The sequence below is a fragment of the Triturus cristatus genome, chromosome 2_1, assembly GCF_964204655.1.
Source record: "Triturus cristatus chromosome 2_1, aTriCri1.1, whole genome shotgun sequence".
Classification (NCBI taxonomy): Eukaryota; Metazoa; Chordata; class Amphibia; order Caudata; family Salamandridae; genus Triturus; species Triturus cristatus.
In genome coordinates, this window is record NC_140581.1 from 289201324 (window position 1) to 289222682 (window position 21359).

Genomic DNA, 21359 nt, shown 5'->3' on the forward strand with positions numbered 1-21359 from the left:
GGGTATGAGACATACAATAATGCAAAGCCTCTGCTACTAGGGTGAGAGTTCTAAGGAAATAGAGCAATCTGTAAGCGCCGCCTACATTACTGACATTGGTACCAAATGCAAACGTGGATACACATGCTTGTAAAGTAAACAATTAGCAGCAATTTATTATGTTCCCAGAAATCTCCTTGGGTGTATGCAAATACATACAGAGAACTAGAAGCAAGTCGCAAAGTGCACCTGAAGATCTCGGATGTGGTACACAACACAAGCATTGGCAAAGCCAATAGGCTTGGTGTTATCTGCCAATGCTTGTTCAGTCATGGTTTAGGTAAAACTATTAGTTGGGATATATGTGTGTGTGTGTGTATGTATATATATGTATGTATGTATGTATGTATGTATGTATGCGTGTATGTATGTATGTCACGGACTTTGAATCGAATTTGCAGCATTTAAAAGGGGTGTCGTTTTTGTTTAAAATGGAACATTTATCTGCACAGTATGTTTTACACTTGCCTGGTTTCCTGTTTAAAATATTTACGTTGACACTTTTCAAAGCATTACTACATTGTAACGGGGAGCTAGAGCTTTAAGATGACCACATGGTTGTAATTAACATACGTGCATGCATATTAAAGAAATCATGGCGTGCCTTTCAGTTGATAAAGGCTTAAAGTAGAAGCTGAAACGCATCCGGAGTGTTGCTGGTTTGCCTAATAAAAGACGGATGAAATATTCCCACATTGGAGTGCAGGCAGTTCTCTTTATTAAAGAGGATGCAATAATATATATCACTCCACCAACCACAGGTACTTCGGAATCTTCCAAAAGAAGGAGCACGGACCACTGATGAGCGTTTAGGTAATTTATTATTAGCCACAAGTTATATGGTAGCCATTACACGTTTCAGCCCCAAAGGGCCTTGATCACATGACTCGCTCTCTCTTAACCCTTTCGATGCGCATGACGGAGCGGTTCCGTCATGCGCATCGGTTGCGCTGTACGGATGACGGAACCGCTCCGTCATGGCCCCGCCCGCGCACGAACCCTTCAGCACAGCGCGGTAATCCGCGCCGCGCTGAAGGGGTTAACTACGTGATTTTTATACCATTTTTTACACCAGATTTAAAGTGACAGTGCCAATGAATCCGTAAAACCTACAAACCAATAAATGCTGCTTGATTCTCTTATGTACATGAAAGCAATGTTTAACATGTATATTCGCATATTTTCTATAAAAATGAACTTGTTTTATATGTTCACATTGTGCAAATAGCATTAGCAGCATAAATAGTTTACATCATGGTATAAATATCTTTTCAAAAATATGATTTTAAATATCATCGTAAAATCTATATGAATACATAATGCTAAAACAATGGATTCTTAAAAGTGTGAATTATGTTAAAAACATTATCAGATGTGCAAAGAAAGCAGTTTAAGACTTAGTCAAAGTCTTACTAGTTCATTTCAAGTGTGTACAACTTTAATTTTTCCTGTACAATGAATGGCCATAAATATTACCAGATCAGCTGTGTTGGCTTAAAAGTGCAACAGTGGAATTTATCTAAAAGTGCAAGTGCAGGATGGACCTCTTAGTGCAAATAGATTGTGTAAAACGTAATGGATAAAATCGATCAATATAAACAATAATTGTTTTTACTATGGTGATCTTTAGCCTTTGCTGCTTGTGCATCTTTGATTGTCTTTTAGTTTGCGTTTATGGTATGAATACCTGAACTGTGACTTGTTATTGCTTGCGTAATGTACTTCACATAGCTTTTAAACATGTGTGAAGGTCCTCAGTCATGTTCAGTCCCCCAGGAGTAGAGTCAAACTCTAAGATGTATTTGGTTTCCAGCCTGCGTAACGCTTTTTCCCTGTTACCGGCCTTTTGTTGTTGGGTATGGTATCAATCAGATAATATCTTAGATTGTGAGGATCTTATTGATGTTTTCCCCTGAAATGTCGAGCCACAGGGTATGTTTGATCTGAGTTTTTAATGGCTCGTATGTGCTGCAATATTCTTTTGTGCCCTGTAGTTTGGTACTGCCAACGCATCTCAACCCACAGGGGCACTCTAGAACATACACCACATGGTCGGTCTTACAGGTTAAAGCTTTATCAATGATCTTTTCTTGTGCGAAATGGCCTTGAGTACAATGTTTTGGTGATACCGAATTGACATGCCCTACATGTTCTGCATTTCGTAAATCCTTTTCTGTTAGAAAGCCCGTTTCCCTGTATTTTGTCAATGGGGTTGTTTTGTACTAACTCGTCTTTCATTGATGGTGCTCTGCTGCATGTTATAGCTGGTGTTCTGGGTAATAGGTGGCCTATTGTGGAATCATTTATTATAATAGGCCAATTTCTTTTGATAATCTGATATATCTCTGTTGCTTGGTTCTATACCCCAGCATTAACCTGAAAGTCTCCCCATCGTTTTGTGGTTTGTTTCTGCTACTGGCTGTAGTTGATGTAGGGGCTTATGATTGCTTGGATGCAAGTAGCTCTGCCCTAGGTGTTTTCTTACTTTTTAGGCATCTCAATACATTTCCTCGAATAGTCCCTCTCTAGCAACCTAGCTTTGCTGTTTTGCTGTGCTTTGTATAGATCTTGAGGGTTACTGCATATTCGTTTAAGCCTTATCATCTCACCATAGGGGATGCTCTGAATTAGGTGTTGAGGGTGGGCACTAGAGGCATGTAGAACTGAGTTTCCGGCTGTGGATTTTTTATGTGCCCTTGTCTCCATTTTTCCTTCTTTAAGGTACACCTAAACATCTAAAAATGTTACCTTTTCAGAGTTTATCTGTGCAGTAAATTCTAAATTAAGATAATTTTTGTTAAGATTATCGATAAAGCTTTTTGCCTCTTGCAAAGTCCCTTGCCAGATTAAAAACAGATCGTCAATATATCTCAACCAGAGTTTTACATTGTTTTGTAATGCATGTCCATGATTTGTCAGTAGGACTAGCTCCTCCCACCAGCCCATGTGTAGACAGGCGTAGCTGGGGGAGAAGCTGGCCCCCATAGCCACCCCGCGTAGTTGTTGGTATAAAGCACTTTAAAAAACAAAAATATTATTGTTTAGACAGAATTCAATCATTTTGATCAACATTTTGCTTGCTGTTCTTGTTCTGCAGGTCTTCTTCTAAGGTAATGTTGCACTGCCCTGATTACATCTTTATGATTGATACTAGTATATAGTGCTGTGATATCCATCGTCATTAATAGAAAGTCCTCTTGCCAACTAAAATCATCAATCTTTGATAAGAAATCGCCGGTGTCTTTTAGATATGATGGAAGACTTTGAACGTACTCCTGCAGTAAATTGTCTATATATTGAGAGGTTTTCTCTGTCAGGCTGTTGCGTGCAGATATTATAGGTCTACCAGGTGGTTTCAGGGGGTCCTTGTGTAACCTGGGGATGAAGTAAATTACTGGAATTGTAGGCGTTTCATTTTTAAGGAATTTATATTCATCCGTTGATATTAAGCCTGTACTCTTCCATGCCAGTAGTTTGTTATAAAATACATTGTATGTTGCTTTCAAGGACAAAGTATCACTTTTGCGATAACATTTGCGATCTGATAGTTGCCTTGTAGCTTCTTCAATATAAATTAACTTCACCCAGATTACCAGTTTGCCACCTTTGTCTGCGTTTCTTATGATTAGTTGTGGGTTTTTCTTTAGTTTTTCCATGAGTTGGTGGTACTGTTTTTCTTGTCTGTTGTATTTGTTTCTGACTGTGTTGCTCACTTTGTGATCGAGTAGTTTTATACCGGCAATGACCTATTTGTGAAAGATGTCAATTGAATCTCCGAGTGCTATCGGGATAAATGTTGATTCTGGTTTGAATTGCGTATTTTGTTTGGGCTGTCTGTTGAGCTTGGTGTCCACTTCATTCATCTCGATTGCAGAATCGCTGTTACTTTGTGAGTTCTCTTGGGCTAGTTCTTATATGTCCCTCAGTGTTGGCATGTTAGTAGCAGTGAGGTTGAAAGGAGGTGATGTTTGTTTGGTGTCAGTTACATCCTCCTCATGTCTTTTTTGTCCTGGTCTCTTATTCAACAAGTGAAATTTTTTCAACATGAGTTTGCGTATTCCCTTGAATATGTCAGTTCTCGTTGATGCATAGTTGAACCTTTTCTTTGGATAGTACGATAAGCCAAGAGTGAGTATTTTGTTTTCTGTGTCATTCAACTTGATGTTGGATAGGTTTGTGAGAAGTTGGCCTGATGTATGATGTCACTAGTTCTAGTGTACACCTTATATCAGTCCAAACAACCCTTATGGTGATTGGTTGTAAAGTCAACCTTATAGACCAGCTATCCTAGTGGTAGCATGGACAAGAGCAGTCTTAGGCTAAACTCAGAATGGCATGTGAAGCCAGCTGTGATACCATATATAATCCCTTGAATACCAAATGAAAGGACACCACAACAGATATATATATAAAATAAAGTGTATTTATTCTAGTCAAACTCTCAGCACTCTTTATGAGATTAGAGGTAAGTACAACACAGTCTTATTCAAGCATACATTAAGTCACACAGGTAAGTAATGCAGTTAGGCCCTAGGGTCCACGCAAACCATATACTAAAGAAGTGGTATAAGGACCACTGTCACGGAAATAGGATAGGCCTAGGCCTAGGGAATCGCTGGGGCTACACTACACTAGCAACAGTTAGGAAGTGGGAGGCCCACGGGATTCAGGTGCAGAGTGGAAACACTCACGCGTAATGCGTAAAAGTCGATAGAATTACTAGCAGTTAGAAATTAACAGTTTAAGGACACTTCTGAAGCAGCTAGAGAGTCGAGACTCGGAAACTAGACCCTAGGATAGTCACTACCCTTGTGAGCACCGAAGTACCCAAGTTACCTAGCCCACGGGCTGCGGGTGCATAGGTGTGAACTTGCGTCGGGTTTCGTCGTGGACTTCTATGGATGCCTGAAGGAAAGTTGCTGACAGGCAGTCAGTGAAGAGTGTCCGGTGGATCCCAAGGCTGGGATCAAGAAGAGAGGAGACCTGCAAGCAGAAGGGACAGAGTCAAGGTCACTAGCCAGTGACCACGTGGAACCAGGAAGGAACCAGGCGATGTCGTGAAGATTGCAGGTGAAAGGTGAAGCTTGTCGCTGCAGCTACGGGTACCAGGAGACGTCGAGGACGACCAGGACCAGGAGGCGAGCTGTCCCACGAAGGCTCTTGCTGTCGTCGGCGTCGAAGTCGAACTAGGACTCACCAAGCCTTGGCAAGCGGAACCCACGAAGAACGGAGGACTTGCTTCTGGTGCAGACCAGGAAGGTCTGGGGTGCTTCTCTTTTACAAGGAAGCGGGAGCCAGTCTGGAGGAGCCAAACCAGCAGTGAAGATTTCAAGGTGTGTCGTCACAAAGGCCGCTAGCCAACGGGCAAGCAACCGGACAGACGCGGCAAGCAGGAAAATGCCAAAGGGCCCCACGCAGGACTCGTGGAGTGTGGGGGGCTGATCTTCGGTGCAGATGGTGCTTGGGGTTGGGGCTTCTCAATCCCCGGTGCACAACTTCGAGGGTGCCTCAGAAGCTGCGCTGGAAGATACTCGCCACTTTTCCAAGGTAGCCGGTCCCACGTCTCTCGTCGCCTCCACGGATCTCAGCTCGGCTGTGGATGTGGATCAGGGTCGGAGAAGTCTGGAAGTCAAGGCTCTGGTCGGGCTCTGCAGTCGGTCCCTCGTAGAACTTCAGCAAAGCAAAGGGTAGTCTCTTGATGGTGCCTGTTTGCACAGGGTAGCCACTCCTTGGCCACAAGGGAGATTCTTCAGTCTTCTTCTTTCGTGGAATGTTGAAGGTCCAGAGTTTCTGTTCAAGTTGCAGGTTCAGGATAATCTAATCTCCTGGGGCCCAGCTACCACTCTTATACTAATCTGGGGGGCTGGGTTGCCTGCTAGGTCACGCCTTATGGGTGGGACCTGGAGGGGGTGGTTACACCCCCTTCCCTTTGTCCAGTTTCGCGCCAGGACTGGGGCTGGAGAGCCCCAGCACCGGTTTGAACTGGACTATGCACGGGACACCTTGTGTGCCCCAGGCATGTCTCATTCTTTTCATCCCTCCCTGCCCCAATACACTAAGGCCTGTCTGGGGTGGTGCTCGCACCTCCCAAGGCAGGAAACCTATTGTCCAAGCCTCCCTTGCTGGGATCACTCCCAGCAGCAGGAGGTCAGACTCGTGTCTGTGGCAGCAGCATCCATTTTGTGATGCTGGGGCTCTGGTTAACTTTAACCGGGTAAGTAGGTTACAACATGTCTTCTCCCTCTAGAAGGGAGGGATAATATCCTCATCCCCAGAAATGGGATGGGGGTATTATTCCAAAGTGTTAGACACCTTACACGACATGTTTTGATAAAGCCAAACCATAGTTACCATAACCGTTTAAGATTATAAGGCACTTTAAGAGTATATGGTAGGCTATATCATAGAACAGCTATAAGGACATGGTTCCGAAAGCTGCAGACAGGCTCAGCTCATGCTAGAGCACCATCTCACATGTTACCAAGCACTCTGCCTCCAGGATTGTTAAGGCCTGCCATAGGAGTGGCTGATAGGTACACATGTGTCTATATGTAAGTTAGGTATAGGAATACTACACCTAAGCAAGGAGTGATTACACAACCTTGCCCCAGCTGAGTGATCAGCCAGTTGTGTCATAATGGAAGGCCAGGCCAGGGGTGGCATAATACATGCTGCAGCCCCTGGTAGGCCTAGGGTACACCTATGCCCTGGGTACCTAAGGTACACTGTACAGGGGCCAATAAGGTGATCCTATCCAAATGGGTTATGCACCTAAAGTACATAGTATCAATTTAGAGAGAGAACAGCAGGGCTGTGGGTCTGATTAGCAGGCCCACAGCCACATCTAAGTCGAAAACCAGTAAAGCAAAAGCAAAAAGTGGGGGTGAACATAGAAAGCAGACCCTACTCTCCTACAAGGTTGACGACTGTATTGTTTGATGTTACTGGGTCTTTTGTTTGCGCTTCCATTTCCTTGCGTTTGGTTTCCTTTGTTCTCCGCCTGTTAGCGTGTCCACTCTCCCTTCGTCTGATTGAGTTGTTTTTCCTTGTCTTTGTTGTTGTGGAGGTCTTGGGCGCAGCGTTTGTCTTTGTTCTTCGCATAAAAACCCACTTCCTGCTCAAGTGACAGTTTACCTGGGACTTGCAGGCCTCTGAAATTTCTGGATTCAAGTTCCGTCTCACTTTCCATCGCGGAGCTTAATTCAGAGGTAGAGGAATCTGCTTGCGCTCCTCTATTTGTGCTGGTAATGGCTTTGGTCTAGACAGCCTGTTGTTTCTGGATACTTTCAGGGAGTCGTATTTCCTGGCAAAGGTGAAGATGCGGCCGCATTCATAATCGGCCTTATCCCTGTGGAATTTTTATGTTTTGCATTCTCTTATTTTTTCCTCTTCTTTTCGCAGTCATTTTGTCATTTCGTCATGTAGTTTTGTTTCATCTTGGCTTTGATTTAGATTGCTTATTTCGTCATTTAGATGTTCAATTTGTTTCTGTAATTTGAGACGGGCAACCTCTGCGTATTTGACTAAAGTCATTACTAGTCTTTTGGAGGGTTCTAAATTAGTTTCCGCCACTCTTTCATAATTTTTGGATCCGGGGTCTCGTAGCTTGGTGCTATTAGGATTCTTAGACCGTGCGGGATCCTTCCAACATCTAAGTATCTTTGGAGGGATTTGCCCTCCCACCATTTGCTCTGTTCACTTTTCATAAGTTTCTCCAAGTACTGCATTTTCTCCCTAAGGCTGGTGACGGTATTGCTTATTGGTGCATTCTGGGGAACCAAGTTTAGGCTGGGACTACGTGCGTCATCAAACATTTAGAAAGCAGCCGCCTCTCAATCACGGAGCGCGTCGGCCGACATATTTTGTGGTTTTAATAAATCTTGTAAATACGGGACTCGGTACTGGGGAACAGACGAATGTGTGTTTTACAGTCTTTTGGTTCCCTTAATCACGGTCCCCGCTCTACTCCTCACCCAGCAGATTTAGAGTTCGTCCTACCTTCACTCCAGTGCTGGCGTCTTCCGAGTCCTCCGACCTGGGTCCGCCACACTCCGAGATCCGTGTGGACTTTCGTTGCAGTAGCTGGGGGGCAAGGCTGCAGAATATCCTCCAGGATTAAAAATGCGGTGTCCGTTACCAGACTCAGCCTTCCTTGTCCGACTGCTTGCCCTTTGCGAGGAGGGGTCCGTGTTAAGTCGGGGAAGACAACAACCAGCTTGACATATCACAGGCACTTCACCAACCACCGGTACTTCGGAATCTTCCAAAAGATGGAGCACGGAACACTGATGAGCGTTTAGGTAATTTTTTATTAACCACAAGTTATATGGTAGCCATTGTGCGTTTCAGCCCCGAAGGGCCTTGATCACGACGCGCTCTGTTAACCACGTGATTTTTATACCATTTTTTACACCATATTTTAAAGTGACAGTGCCAATGAAGTCGTAAAACCTACAAACCAACAAATGCGGCTTGATTCTCTTATGTACGTGAAAGCAATGTTTAACATGTATATGCGCATATTTTTTATAAAAATGAATTGATTTGTTTTTATATTTTCACATTGTGCAAATGAACAAGTTACTTACCTTCGGTAACGCTTTTTCTGGTGGATACAGTATCTGCCTGTGGATTCCTCACCTTGTGAATATCCCCTGCGCCAGCATTCCACTGAATTTTTCCTAGCTCTCCACGCCGACATTATAATTCCACGGCTCCGCTCGCGACTCCGTATGACGTCACCGGAGCCATAAGAGAGCCACGTCGGCGTGATGGCGTCAGTTCTACCCATTTTTTCCCTGCCTCCGAGGCGAACAGGTGGACTGACACAGACTCAAGTATACATAGTACACAACATTTGAACCAATATATATATAGCACAAAGTAAAAAAGGGAAGCTAAAAACATCAGCATTTCCTATAAATGTACTAGATAGAAAATACAATGAATAAACAACCAGCCAAAAAAGTTATCTTTTTAGGTATACAAAGGTGGACAACGGGGAGGCGGGTGGGTCAGTGAGGAATCCACAGGCAGATACTGTATGCACCAGAAAAAGCGTTACCGAAGGTAAGTAACTTGTTCTTCTTATGGATACATCTGCCTGTGGATTGCTCACCTTGTGACTAGATTCCCACAGCAGTCCAACTCCCGAAGGAGGGTGTCTACTGTTCCTATACCAAAAAGTCCTGCAAGACAGAGCGCGCGAAATGGCCCTCCCTCCTCATATCAGAGCCTACGCAATAATGCTTTGTGAAAGTATGGAGGGAGGCCCAAGCCGCAGCTTTACAAATGTCTGCAACTGGAACACCACTGGCCAAATCAGAGGTGGAAGACTTAGCTCTAGTAGAATGAGCTCTAATACCCTCAGGTGGAACCTTACCAACCAGGGCGTAGCAGATCTTGATGGTTAGGATGATCCACCTGGACAGAGTGCGCTTGTGTACAGCTTTGCCTTTTGAGTGTCCAACATAGCCCACGAAGAGCTGATCTTCCAAACGTATGTCTTTTGTTCTGTCCAAATAAAAGCTCTCTGCTCTTTTAGGGTACAAGCGGTGAAGACTCTCCTCCTCCTTGGAAGGGTAAGGATAAAACACAGGGAGAGTAATGGACTGCCCCAGATGAAAAGGAGTAACTACCTTAGGTAGGAAAGCAGCCCTGGTCCTGAGGACCATCCTTTCAGCATGTAAGGTTAAAAACGGGGTTTAGAACTAAGAGCTTGAAGCTCACTCACCCTCCTTGCTGAGGTTTTGGCTACAAGAGAGACCGTTTTAAAAGACAACAGCCTCAAAGGACAGCTATGAAGGGGCTCAAAAGGGGACCCCATCAAAAAAGTTAAAACAAGATTAAGGTCCCACTGTGGCATTACAAAGGGAGTAGGTGGAAACCTATTAGTAAGACCTTTGATAAATCTTAAAACAATAGGAGATTTAAATAACGACGGCTGATCTGGAAGACACAGAAAAGCCAATAAGGCTGATAAATAGCCCTTAACTGTCGCCACAGTAAAACCCTGCTGAGCCAATGAAAGAGCAAACTGAAGCACATTTGACAAGTGGGCCTTTAAAGGGTCAATGGATCTCTCTCCACACCATTTTACAAACTTAGACCATCTATAGGAATAAATTGACTTAGTGGAGTGTCGCCTGGATGATAATATAACATCCACTACGTCCGGTGGGAGAGAGAAAGAACTCCGGTTGCCCTGTTCAATCTCCAGGCATGAAGGTGCAGGATCTGGAGGTGGGGGTGTAGAACCTGCCCCTTCGACTGCAAGAGGAGGTCGGCCCTGAGAGGGAGACGGAGCGGAGGGTGCGACGAAAGGTGAAGTAGATCTGTGTACCACACGCTTCTTGGCCAATCCGGGGGGATCAATGTAACTTGGGCCCGGTCTTGGCGAATCTTTCTCAGAACCCGAGGAATCAAGAGTATGGGAGGAAACGCGTGAAGGAGTTGTGAGCCCCAACTCAACTGAAACGCATCCCCAAACGCCCCCTGCATCAGAAACTAGAGACTGCAGAAAGATGGGCAATGCGCGTTCTCTTGAGTGGCAAACAGGTCCACCCGAGGAGTCCCCCACGTCCGGAAGATGTGCTGAACTACCTCTGGATGACGCCTCCACTCGTGGTCGGCGGAAAACTGTCGACTGAGACTGTACGCACGTACGTTCAGCACCCCTGCCAGATGATTCCTCATCAAGCAAATCTGATGGTCCTGAGCCCAGGACCAAAGTCGCAAAGCCTCTCTGCAGAGACAGTACAACCCTGCTTGTTGACATACCACATCGCGGTAGTGTTGTCCGTCAGGACTTGAACCGACTGACCGCGAAGGGAAAGGAGAAAGGCTTTGAGCGCCAAACGTATCGCCCGCAAATGCAGAAGATTGATATGAAGCAATCTTTCCTCTGGAGACCAAAGACCCTTGATCTCCAGATCCCCCAGATGAGCACCCCACCCTAGGGTGGAGGCATCCGTTATCACTGTGGCCACAGTTTGAGAAAGATAAAAGGGCTTTCCTTGAGACAGATTGCCCTCCACACTCCACCAAGACAGATCCGCTGCAGCTTCTCTGGAGATATTGACTGACTCCCCGAGATCCCCGTTGTGCTGATAGCACTGCCTGCGGAGACACCACTGGAGCGCCCTCATGTGCCAGCGTGCATGGTTGACCAACTGAATGCAGGAGGTGAACAGACCGAGCAGACACAGGACCTTCAGAACTGGAACAACTGCTCCATTGTGGAATAAAGGGATCATCTCCTGAATGTCGAGAATTCTTTGTGGAGGAGGAAATGCTCGACACACAGTAGTGTCCAGAACCGCCCCTATGAACAGGTTGCGTTGAGAGGGCACCAGGTGAGATTTAGGCACATTGATTGAAAAACCCAAGTTGAATAACAGATGTGATGTTACCTGCAGATGATGTTGCACCATCTCTGGCGACTCTGCTTTCAGTAGCCAGTCGTCCAGGTAGGGGAAAACCAGAATCCCCAACCTCCTGAGATGGGCAGCCACCACCGCCATCACCTTGGTGAAGATTCGAGGTCCAGTAGTAAGACCAAATGGGAGGACCACAAACTGGTGTTGCGACCCAACCGTAAAACAGAGATACTAACTGTGCGACTTCAGAATTGGGATGTGGAAATACGCAATCCAAAGATTGTTTGGAGCAGGATGCTTGCACTACCAAACTCTCTGGAGATGGATGTGAAGAAAAAAAGCTAGGATCCCCTGCAGCTACTCTATATTTTCAAGCCACAGCCCTTGAAACAGCAGGCGAAGAAAGTCCATGATAGGATCCAGGATGGCCTCATTAAAAGGCAACAGAGTCTCAACAATTGAGGAAGGCGAATGTAGAACCTCCGTCAATAAGTTCGGCTTATATTCAGCAGAAGTCAACTGAAAATGTAAAAGCTCCGTAGCCTTCTTTATTACCAAATAGTAAGGAGCCAGCTCTTGAGGCGGAGAAGACCTCGAAGAAGTAAGTTCCCACTCAGGAGTGGTGTCCAATCCGCTTGCCTCCTGAATTCCTTCAAACTTATCCATTGAATCATCTAATTCACCTTCCTCCACTTCCTCTGCATGATACTGCTCCTCTTCTATAAGCCTCTGAGCCTCTCTCCGTGAATGAACCCGTGGACACGGCGTCGGCAGCGCCGTTCGTGGGCTCGGAGGCGTCACACGCGGCGCAGCTGGCGCCGGCGTCGAGGGAGGCTCCGACGAAGGCACACGATCCAGATGAGGCCGGGAGGAAAACTCTCCAGACGGCGCAGAAACTGCCATGACGGCGCCATCGGCATGAAGGGCATAAATGGTGCCTGAGCATAGTGTTGTGGCACGCCCAAACTGAATGCCAGCGGACCCATGGGACCTGAAGGTGCTCCGGATGGGAAGGCTGCTCTATGAAATACTCCATACATGGCATTTGAAAAATGCAACGGATCCGCCCCTGGAGCCGGGAATTGCGGTTATGGATTCGATCCGGTATCCAGCCGGGAAGTAACCGGCGCCAGAGCCGACGGAGCCTCTACCGGATCCACTGGTTCACCTTCAGGCACAGGAGAGAGTTCAGCAACCTGATTCGGCCCGGAGTCGGAAGCTGGTGAACCCCTCGGCGCTGGAGACTGCGCCGGAGTTACCTTAGGCAAAGGAGACTTCTCCAAAGTGACACGAGGAGAAGGAGAAGGTGAAACAAAGTCCCTACTGTGACGTCGAGGTGAAGGCGATTTCGAAGCCCTACCCTTCGTCGATCGGTGCCGAGACTCATGCTTCCTCTTTTTCTTATGTCTTCTCGACTTGACGAGTGCGAAGTCGACGACTCCGGCTTCGACTTGTATCGCTTGCGACCTCTACCTTCCTTCTTCGCCTTGGCCATAAACAGCTTCGCTTCCCGTTCCTTAAGTGCCTTTGGGTTCATTTTCCAGCAACAGGAACAGTCCTTCACGCCGTGATCCGACGACAGACACCATAAGCAATCTTCATGGGGGTCAGTGATGGACATGTGACCCCCACATTCCCTACACGGCTTAAATGCTGACTTCCTCAACGAAGACATGAGTACTTTAAAATACAGTAACTCACAAGTTAACAACAAAGTAACTCTTCAACCAAGGAAAGTGCTAGAAAACCGTTACGAATCGATGGCGCGGAAATAAGGGAACTGACGTCATGACATCGATATGGGCCTCTTATGGTCCGGTGACATCATACGGAGTCGCGAGCAGAGCCGTGGAATTATGACGTCCACGTTGGTGTGGAGAGCTAGGAAAAATTCCGTAGAATGCTGGCACAGGGGATATTCACAAGGTGAGGAATCCACAGGCAGATGTATCCATCAGAAAGCATTAGTAGCATAAATAGTTTACATCATGCGTCCTGAGTGTTGCTGGTTTGCCTAATAAAAGTCGGATGAAATATTCCCACATTGGAGTGCAGGCAGTTCTCTTTATTAAAGAGGAGGCAATGTTGAATATATATATATATATGATCAAGTCCCCTGTGAGGGACGAAACGAGTCATGGCTACTATGGTCTGTTGGGAGCAACAATAAAATAGCCAGCAGTACAAACTACGTGGTCCGTGCTCTTTCCTCAGCCGATGGGAGTGGGCGTGATGGGAAGGAGTTCTTTGGAGATATATATATATATATATACATATATATATATCTCTCAATCACATGGCTGAAGAGAGCTGGCCTGCCAAGAGCCCCTATGAGTAAGTATATTATAAGAACAAGTTACTTACCTTCGGTAACGATGTATCTGTAAGAAACATTAGTTAGTTAGATTCCTCACCTTAGAATATCCCCAGGCGTCAGACTGGATCCGGAAGATTTTTCGTCAGCAATACCCCTTGCGCGTCGCTAGGCGTTGTATGCGGCTCCGCGTCCGTCGTCGGCGTCGTGCGCCGGGATGACGTCGTCGGAGTTCTTAGACGCCGCCCTCGCGCGCTGACGTCAGTTCTTGTACATAGCCTTCCGCGCCAGGAACGCAGAGCCATGCAAAGACCGACACTGGTGCCAAAAATAAAATCTAGGGGCCTGAAAAGGATAACCTTAACCCTAGATGTCAGTTCGCAGAACGGGGAGGATGGGAGGGTCGGTGAGGAATCTAACTAACTAATGTTTCTTACAGATACATCGTTACCGAAGGTAAGTAACTTGTTCATCTGAAAGAAACACGTTAGTTAGATTCCTCACCTTAGAATAGATACCCAAGCAATACCATCCCCGGTGGTGGGTCTGCGAACCAAGATCACACCAGAAAGTCCTGGAGGACAGAACGGCCAAAGAAGCCATCGCTCCGGACTTGGCTGTCAAGGCAATAATGCCTGGCAAACGTGTGTAGCGAAGCCCACGTCGCCGCCTGACAGATGTCCTGCAAAGGGACTCCCCGTCCCAAGGCAGTAGTAGCCGCCGTGGCCCGAGTAGAATGGGCGCGCAGCCCAACAGGAGGGTCCTTTTTAGCCAAGGAATAGCAAATTTTTATACACAAAACGACCCACCGAGAGATGGTTCGTTTGTGCACAGCTTTCCCCTTCTTAGCGCCCACGTACCCAACAAAAAGCTGGTCGTCCACCCGGAACTGTTTTGTGCGGTCCAGATAAAAGGAGAGCGCACGTTTTGGGTCCAGACGGTGGAGCCTCTCTTCCTCTTTGGAAGGATGCGGAGGCGGAAAGAAGGTGGGCAAGGTGACAGACTGCCCAAGGTGAAATGGAGTCACCACTTTAGGAAGAAAGGAGGGACGAGGCCGAAGGACAACCTTGTCCGGATGAACAGATAGAAAAGGAGGCTTTGAAGATAAAGCCTGGAGCTCACTCACCCGTCTAGCCGAGGTGATGGCTACCAGAAAAGCAGTCTTTAGAGTTAGAAGACGAAGAGGGCAATTGTGAAGAGGCTCGAAGGGAGCGCACATCAGGAATGTCAATACCAGATTCAAGTCCCACTGAGGCATTACAAAAGGGACAGGAGGGAACGTGTGTGTAATGCCTTTGAGAAAGCGTGTAACCACAGGGGACTTGAAAAGAGAAGGCTGATCAGGAAGCCGCAAGAAGGCGGAGATGGCAGCAAGATAACCTTTCAGGGTGCCCAGGGCAGAGCCCTGCCGGGCCAGAGAAAGAAGGAAGAGGAGAACCTCAGAAAGAGGGGCGGAAAGGGGATCCACAGCCTTTGCTGTGCACCATGCCACAAATTTGTTCCACCGGCAGGCGTATACCGACTTTGTGGAGGGACGCCTGGCTGCCAGAATGATATCACAGACTTCAGGAGGCAAGTCAAATGGCATCAACTGCCGCCGCTCAATCTCCACGCATGGAGGTGGAGGCTGGACAGGTTCGGGTGGAGGACCGTCCCCTGCTGCTGCGACAGAAGATCCTCCCGAAGGGGCAGACGTATCGGGGGATCGGTCAACAGACTGAGTAGCTCGGGATACCAGTATCTTCGTGCCCAATCCGGAGCCACCAAGATGACTTGGGCCCGGTCGTGCCTGATCTTCTTCAGCACTCTGGGCAGAAGTGGTATAGGCGGTAAGGCGTACAACAGACCGCAACTCCACTCGTGACGAAAAGCGTCGCCGAGCGAGCGCCGCCTTGGAAATTCCAACGCGCAGAACTGCTGACATTGCGCGTTCTCTTTGGTGGCGAATAGATCTAACCAAGGCTCTCCCCACTGCTGAAAGAGACCTTGCGCCACTTCGGAGTTCAGACGCCATTCGTGATCCATCATGCACCGGTGGCTGAGTTCGTCTGCTCTGGCGTTCAGAGAGCCCGCCAGATGTTGAACCACTAGGGTGACGCCCTGGTGTTCCAGCCACGTCCAGAGGCGCAGAGCCTCCTGACAAAGGGTCCACGACCCCACCCCGCCCTGTTTGTTGCAATACCACATGGCGGTGGTGTTGTCCGTGAACACCTGCACGACACTTACCCTGACAGAGGGAAGGAAGGCTTTCAGTGCAAGCCGGATCGCTCTCAACTCCAACAGGTTGATGTGGAGACGACACTCCGCCGGAGACCAGAGGCCTCTGATCTCCGCCTCCCCCATATGGCCACCCCAACCCAGGAGGGACGCATCCGTCACTACGACATGCTCCGGTTGGGGAAGGGAGAGGCTCTTGCCCTTGACCCACTCGCGGTCCGTGAGCCACCACTGCAACTGCTGTGCAGTGCCCTCCGAGATCAAGACATGGTCGGACAGGTTGCCGTGATGCTGGGCCCACTGAAACTTCAGGTCCCACTGCAGAGCCCGCATGCGCCGCCTGGCGTGATGCACTAGTAGGATGCAGGAGGCCATCAGCCCCAGAAGCCGCAACACTAGCCTGACCGAAACCCGGGATAGAGGCCGAAAGATGGGAATCAGGGCCTGTATATCCCGGACCCGCTGTTCCGGTGGATGGACCCGGAACTGCGCCGAATCGAGAACCGCTCCGATGAAGAGGAGCTTCTGAGAGGGACTCAGGTGTGACTTCGGCACGTTGATGGAAAACCCCAGCAAATGCAGGAGATCCGCCGTAGTCTGGAGGTGGGAGACGACTGCCTGGGGCGAGCCCGCCTTCAACAACCAGTCGTCGAGATAGGGGAAGACTGAAACCCCTGATCTGCGCAGATGAGCTGCGACCACCGCCAACACTTTCGTGAACACCCGAGGGGCACTGGTGAGGCCGAAGGGGAGCACGGTAAACTGAAAGTGCTCTTGGCCCACCATGAACCGCAGGTAACGCCGGTGGGCCGGCAGGACGGGGATATGAAAATATGCGTCCTGCAAGTCCAACGCTACCATCCAGTCTCCAGGGTCTAGGACAGCTAAAACCTGAGCCAACGTTAGCATCTTGAACCTGTCCTTTCGGAGGAAGGCATTGACGTTCCGGAGGTCCAAGATAGGGCGTAGGCCCCCTTTGCCCTTCTTGGGAACCAGAAAGTAGTGGGAATAACAACCACGACCTACTTCTGGGCTCGGAACGCGCTTGACGGCCCCCTTGGCCAAGAGAGCCGAAACTTCCTCGCGGAGAAGATTCAAATGATCCCCCGAGATACGGTGGTGCTGCGGTGGCATGGCTGGAGGGGTCGTCTCGAAGGGGAGGGAGTAGCCCCTTCGGACGATTTGCAGCACCCACCTGTCCGATGTAATGGACCGCCAGTGGAGCAGGTGATGGCGAACTCTGCCGCCCACTGGCGTGGTATGGGCCTGAAAGCTCGGACTAGGAGGGCTTTGAGGCGGATGCTGCCGGGGTGGAAGTGGGCTGACCACGTCGGCCTCCATTTCCGCCACGGCGGAAGCCACGTCCGCGACCGCGCGCAGGTTGGTTCTGCGGCTGGTGGCTTTGCGGACGTGAGGAGGCGCCCCTTCCTTGGCCACGAAAGGGGCGAAAAGCGGAGGTGTGCGCCCGCGGAGCCGAAAGGCCCAAGGACTTGGCCGTAGCCCGGGAGTCCTTAAAGCGGTTCAGCGCACTGTCCGCCTTCTCACCAAACAGGCGAGTGCCATCAAAGGGCATGTCCATGAGGGTGGTCTGGACATCCCCGGAAAATGACGTGGACCGCATCCAGGCGTGGCGGCGGAGCGCCACCGTGGTTGAAATCGCCCGACCCAGCGAGTCCGTGGTGTCAAGCCCACATCGTATGGCGTGCCGTGCTGCATCCCTCCCATCGGCCAAAGCCTGGGTAAGACGCGTCCGGACCTCCTCCGGGCACAGGGGCAGCACGTCCTCCACCGTATCCCACAGGGAATGGGAATAACGGTCCAAGAGACAGGCGGTATTTAAGGACCGCAGGCCCAAACTAAGGGACGAGAACAGTTTCTTGCCAAACTGCTCGAGTCTCTTGGAATCCCGGTCCGGCGGAGCGGTCGGGAAGGAGGATTGGGAGGTAGAGGCCTGGATAACCAGACTCTCGGGGGTGGGGTGTTGGGACAGGAAACTGGGGTCGCCCAGGGCAGGGCGGTGGCGCCTGGCAACGTTCCTATCCACAGGAGGAACTGTGGAGGGCTTGGACCAGGTGCCCTGCAGAACGTCAGTGAGGGCCTCGTTGAACGGCAGCAGAGGCTCAGTGGAGCTTGCTGAGGTTTGAAGCACCTCAGTGAGGATGTTAGTCCTCACAGCCACGGCAGGCAACTCGAGCCCAAGGGCCTCGGCCGCCTTGCGCAGCACCACAGAAAATGCTGCACCCTCCTCCGAAGCCACGGTCGGAGGAGAAGTGAATCCAGTGTCTGGCGAGGTGTCCAGCCCACTGGCCTCCCCCAGTTCATCTGCCCAGTCCTGAGAAAGCTGTGACTGAACAGCCAGAGGGTCCTCGAACCCCTCCCAGTCGCCCCCTTCTTCCGATTCCTGATAAACAGGAGGAATGATCGGAACCGGACTGTAGAGATGGTAGGACTCAAGCGGCGTCGGATGCGGCGTCGGTCGACGCCGCGCCGGCGCCGGGTCCGGATGAGGGCTAAACTGGGGTGTCGGCGTCAAAGGCGCCGGTGACTGCGTCGGTGGTTCAGGCGTCGGCGCCGGTGGAGGAGTGACTAGGTCAACCGGCGTTGACTGGGGCCCAGGCATGGGCCCCGCGGGGACCTGCGGCGTCGAGACCGGAGTCGTCGACGGCGCCGGGGCCGGAGCCGCCGGCAGGCGAGGTCGCCCAGTCGAGTCCGCGGGGCCCGAAGGCGCGCCAGCGGGCGTCGACGGCGGGGCCAGGCTCCTCATGGCCGAGAGGAAGGCACTGATCTCCGCCGGCGCCGCGTCAGTCCCAGGGACCGGAAGGTATGGGGGCGGACGCGGCACCTGCGGCTCCGCCGGAGCCGCGGGGGTGGAACCACCCTGACCCTCGGCCGAGTCGCGCGACCGGCGAGGGGAGTCCGAAGAGCGGTGTCGCCTCTTGGACTTCTTTGAGCGTTTGGACTTACCCGACGACTTGGAGCCGGACGATCGATGGCGTCGGCTAGGGCTCCGCGAGCGATCCTTGGACCTCCTCCTGGACCGGGATCGCGCACGACGCGGAGCCGAGTGGCGAAGCTCGAGAAGCTTGCGGGACCGCTCCCGCCTAGCCTTCGAAGTCAGGGCCTGGCAGTCGTTGCACGACTCCGCGTCGTGGTCGGGGCCTAAGCAGTAGAGGCACCGGCGGTGGTGATCGGTCACCGACATCAGTCGATGACAATCCTCGCAAGCCTTGAACCCAGGCATCCTACCGGCACCAGATGTCGACAGACAAGGATCAAAAATGATCAAAAAAGATTTAGTCAAAAAAGACTAAAAGGGGTAGCTCTCCCGGATCTGCGCTTACTGGCGCGGAAAAAAGAAGAACTGACGTCAGCGCGCGAGGGCGGCGTCTAAGTACTCCGACGACGTCATCCCGGCGCACGACGCCGACGACGGACGCGGAGCCGCAGACGACGCCTAGCGACGCGCAAGGGGTATTGCTGACGAAAAATCTTCCGGATCCAGTCCGACGCCTGGGGATATTCTAAGGTGAGGAATCTAACTAACGTGTTTCTTTCAGATACATAGTTTTAGCAAATTCTGAAGGTATTGGTTAATGCCAGACCTAATAATGAGCAATCATTGAAAATAGCTGCAAGACTGCTCCGCTGTGCCAATCCAAATTGCACAAATGCTATCAAAATACTTACAAAAACTGTATTATATTAAGCAGTTTACCTCCGATATCAGGTACCAATATTCGTGCTGCACGGTCATCACTAGGAGGGATTGTTTTCTTTTGGAAATATGGTGTATCCTTTACCTGAAATCAGGTTATGGCACATTAATGCAAGATTAGCATAACAATTACAAAAAAATATCTGTTGCTGTACTAGCTTATGCACTTAGTATCAAGTGTTTACAAATGACTTCCCCTTTAAAAAAAAAAAACTATATTTAAAAGACATGTTACTTTGAATTGAATAAACTTTACTGTAAAAATAACTAAAATCATTACAAAAAAACACATCGGAAAAAGCAGCCACTGTCATGATATTGCCCCTGGACTGTGAACTGGTCAATCACGCGTTATTATTATGTTTTGTTTGTAGTGACAAACAAGTTACTTACCTTCGGTAACGATATATCTGTAAGAAACATTAGTTAGTTAGATTCCTCACCTTAGAATATCCCCAGGCGTCAGGCTGGATCCGGAAAGATTTTTTCGTCAGCAATAACCTTGCACGCGCTAGGTGGCGTCGTCGGCGGCTCCGCGTCCGTCGTCGGCGTCGTGATCGCCGGGATGACGTCGGAGTACTTAGACGCCGCCCTCGCGCGCTGACGTCAGTTCTTGTAGACAGCTTTCCGCGCCAGGAACGTAGAGCCATGCAAGAGACCGACACTGGTGCCAAGAATCTAGGGCCCTGTAAGGGATGACCTTAACCCTAGATATCGGCTCGCAGAACGGGGAGGATAGGTGGGGTGGTGAGGAATCTAACTAACTAATGTTTTTACAGATATATCGTTGCCGAAAGTAAGTAACTTGTTCATCTGAAAGAAATAAGTTAGTTGAATTCCTCACCTTAAAATAGATACCCCCAGCAATACCAACCTCGGAGGTGGGTCTGCAAACCAAGATCACACCAGGAAGTCCTGGAGAACGGAACGGCCAAAGAAGCCGTCTCTCCGGACTTGGCTGTCCAGGCAATAATGTTTGGCAAACGTGTGCAGCGAGGCCCACGTTGCTGCCTGACAAATGTCCTGCAAGGGGACTCCCCTGCCCAGGGCAGTCTTTGCCGCTGTGGCCCGAGTGGAATGGGCCCTCAGCCCCACAGGAGTTTCCTTTTTAGCTAAGGAATAACAGACCTTGCTACACAAAACGACCCACGAGAGATGGTTCGCTTGTACACCGCCCGCCCCTTCTTAGCGGCCACGTAGCCAACAAAGAGTTGGTCATCCACCCAGAACTGTTTGGTGCGGTCCAGATAGAAGGACAGCGCCCGTTTTGGGTCCAGGCGGTGGAGCCTCTCTTCCTCTTTCGAGGGATGCGAGGCGGAAAGAAGGTGGGTAAGGTAACGGACTGCCCGATGTGAAAGACAGTAACCACCTTAAGAAGAAAAGAAGGGCGAGTCCTCAGAACAACCTTGTCCTGATGGACAGAGAGGAAAGGAGGTTTAGAAAGAGCCTGGAGCTCACTCACTCTTCTGGCAGAGGTGATGGCAACCAGGAAAGCAGTCTTGAGAGTCAGAAGACGAAGAGGACAGTTAAGAAGCGGCTCAAAGGGAGTGCACATCAGATAGGTCAACACTAGATTCAAATCCCAAAGAGGCATTACGAAAGGGACAGGAGGAAACATGTGAGTAATGCCCTTAAAGAATCGAGAAACAACAGGGGATTTAAAAAGAGAAGGCTGATCAGCAAGCCGATAGGCTGA

At 49.5% G+C, this 21359-nt stretch overlaps 1 protein-coding gene across 4 annotated transcripts in view; it reads right to left on the reverse strand.

The window, feature by feature from the left end:
• RICTOR (RPTOR independent companion of MTOR complex 2) overlaps window positions 1-21359 on the reverse strand; it is a 1453900-nt gene that overhangs the window by 366857 nt on the left and 1065684 nt on the right. For all 4 annotated transcript variants that reach the window (XM_085631131.1, XM_085631133.1, XM_085631132.1 and 1 more), the window contains one exon: window positions 19664-19748. In XM_085631131.1, the coding sequence (XP_085487257.1) occupies window positions 19664-19748 (85 nt within the window). The remainder of the gene's footprint in view (window positions 1-19663; window positions 19749-21359) is intronic.